At 45.1% G+C, this 3,008-nt stretch overlaps 1 protein-coding gene across 1 annotated transcript; it reads right to left on the reverse strand.

The window, feature by feature from the left end:
• Positions 1–353: 353 nt before the first annotated feature.
• On the reverse strand, positions 354–1,902 carry LOC123106483 (BTB/POZ and MATH domain-containing protein 1). The gene has a single exon (XM_044528633.1). It carries the CDS (start codon positions 1,708–1,710, stop codon positions 652–654), a length of 1,059 nt encoding a protein of 352 aa, XP_044384568.1. The 5' UTR covers positions 1,711–1,902; the 3' UTR covers positions 354–651.
• Positions 1,903–3,008: the final 1,106 nt, after the last annotated feature.

A 3,008-nucleotide genomic window follows, 5' to 3' on the forward strand; every position in this document is an offset into this window, starting at 1 on the left:
TTTCACGTACAGTGCCTTTCAGAGTGGAACAGAAATTTGATGTTAATTCCTTCTTTGTTGGGTCAGGCAAACATGTCAAGAAACCATTTGTAACTGTCTCTAATTAAAACATAGCAGCTGGCATTCAAATATAAGTATTTCATACAGATAAAGCAGATTATCTCAAAAGTGATAGCCAAGAACTCCAAGTTTTATCATTCTTCACATATGCCAAATATTAACAAAAGTGATAGCCAAGAACTCAAAGTTTTAACATTCTTCACATAAGCAGTTTATCTCAAAAGTGATAGCCAAGAATTTAAAGTTTTATCATTCTTCACATAATCCAGCAATTAAAGTGAGAACATAAAAAGTTAACTACTGAGTTACCATAGATTCATATATACTTATATCAGACAGGACAACCAATACATTGGGGACATACATTTTATAGAACCAACTGCTTCCTCCAAAAGATCTCTGAAAACTTAAAGACATAGCACCCTCATCTCAGGTCGCTATGTGTCAAAAGTAACTAGATAGAAGCTAACCCAGGCTGGGCATGCCAAATTTAGCAAGACTTGATTCCTTCTGCGACCAAACATAAAGCATTCGCCTCCAAAGATCTTTCAGAGCTTTAGGATAAGCAGTAGCTCAGACAAGGTTGGCGTACTAAATTTTGCGGGACTTCACTGTTCTTTCAAACACATCTACAATGAGATCAGGACAAGATCTTTTGAGGTGTGCATACCCTTGGCTTGCGATCACATCATCCATTCTATTCGAAGAGAGCATAAATTCAATGCAAGCATCTTTGAGGTTGTTGCAATGGTGCTGGTCAGCTAGAGCTAATATGGTCGCCACGGTCTCAACATCAAGACTCTTGCATAGCATCCCTTCACATACCCTCTTCATCCTTTCCATCGCATACTTATCTCCAGCCACAAGTAAGTGCTTAACCATTTCTCTTTTGTCATCATCATCAAGATCATCCATGGAAGGCAATGAATCGGTGTAGATGAAGTGAAGAAATGCCTTGAAAACAGCAGGCTGCATGTCGTCAATAGTTATGTCCTGTGCCCCGTTGTCCCCCATAGGCCCATAGAACTCCGCGTTGAAGACCGCCGATCGCATCGCAAGCAAAATCTTATGAGCGGAAAAGACCTCCCCTTGAACCTTGAAAGTCACATCTGCTCCTATCTTCCCATTTAGCAAGGTTGCAAGATTATCCGAAAGGTCAGAGGGTGGCACGTGGATATCAAGTGTTTCCTTGATAACACTGACTTCGCACTCGATCAGGAGACAATCGTTCTGCAGGTACGCCGACTCTACTTCAGCAGTGGTCTGCATGAACTTTGGTACGCCCCAAGATTTTTTACGCTCGAACACGTCTGGCCCTTTGCGGGAGAGCGCCACAATCGACTGCCCACTAACTCGATTCAAACGCATCCACATGTGGAGCGCCTTCACCTCGGCGTTCTTGGTCAAGAGCTTGAGGAAGACAGATACGTGACCTTGGCTCGCCTCGTCTGGGCTTCCGTCGGGGAAGTAGTAGATGCACCATTCGTGGCCCCCGATGGAGAATGCCGGAGAACGGAGATATTTGCCTCTCCCGAGGCCCTTGAGACGGCTGTAGCCAGAGATCTCGACCGCGACCGTGGCCCGCGCCGTGTGCATCTCTGCTGTGCACCTCGACGGCACCATCGCTATTGAACTCTGCGATGCTGCCATGGTGGGAGTTGGGAGGAGGTGGTTGGACTCTCGATTAAGACCGGCGGCGATGGGAGAGGTGGTTTTGCCTCCGAGACCGACGGTGAGCTGGGGAGCAGCGGCGCGACGGAAAACGGGGGCGGCGGCGGCGTCGGCCAGATTTGGGGGACAAGGTCCAGGACGAGGGTTTGGACGAGGGGGGGGCGAAATTGGTCATTTTACGCAGGTCGAGTGACACTTTTTTTTTAGCATCGGTACAGACACAAGCGCTCGTATACACGCGCATACACTCACCCCTATAAACACATATGCACACCCTATCCCTATGAGCACCTCCGAAAGACTGAGCCGGCATATCATCTTAAGATTTACGAAGTCACCGTAGGCGTCTCGTTGTCGACGGGAACGTCTCCTCCCACTGAAAACGCATCGCCGGAAATTCTGAAATAAATTCAGAAATAATGCGAATACCAGGATTTGAACCCTGATGGGTTGGGGATACCACTATCCACCTAAGCATCTCAACCACAGGTTGATTCGCGGGCGAGTGACACTTTGGTTTGTGTGTGTGCGTCAAAACTGGACTAAACTAAATTACTTGATGATTAACCCAAACAGTTTTCTATAAAATAAACGCATTTTTTTTCCTTGCGAACCAACCTGTGGTTGGATATTTAGAGGGACTGTGGTATCCCTGCCCACCAAGGTTCAAATTCTGATGCTCGCGTTTATTTCTGGATTTATTTCAGGATTTTCAGCGATGCGCATTCAGTGGGAGGATACTTCCCGTCGATGACGAGATGGCTACGATGACTTCGTAAATTTTAAGATGATATGTCAGCTCAGTCTTTCGTAGGTGCTCATAGGGGTAGGGTGTGCGTGTATGCATTAATAGGGATGAGTGTATGCGCGTGTATATAAGCGTTTGCGTCTGTACTGTGTTAAAAAATATATTTTTTCCTTAAAGTAAACACATTTGAAAAAAATTATTTCGCATTTTTTTTTCAAAAATGACCCAAATATATTAAAATTTGTTCAAATTACCCAACTAGTGAGTTTTTGATCTCTCTTTTCTTTTTTGCAAAAGTGGTCCAAATCTATTGGTATAAATTTCAACTTAGGTTCAAAGCATCGCACACATAAGACAAATTTCATTGAGGTCTTTGAACCATTGAACGAGCACTGCCACCATCAGAACGAGTCGTTCTTGTTGCTCCCCGGTGGAGCTGGCGTGATCTCATCAATGATAGCGGGGAAGTTTTTATGCATGTGCCTCTAAGAACCAACGCCTAGAGCCGCAATCACCACGGTTAAACTCT

The sequence above is a fragment of the Triticum aestivum genome, chromosome 5A (assembly GCF_018294505.1).
Source record: "Triticum aestivum cultivar Chinese Spring chromosome 5A, IWGSC CS RefSeq v2.1, whole genome shotgun sequence".
Taxonomy (NCBI): Eukaryota; Viridiplantae; Streptophyta; class Magnoliopsida; order Poales; family Poaceae; genus Triticum; species Triticum aestivum.

Coding starts and splice junctions, on each gene's coding strand:
- LOC123106483 (XM_044528633.1), bottom strand. CDS start 1,710: ATGGCAGCATCGCAGAGTTCAATAGCGATGGTGCCGTCGAGGTGCACA.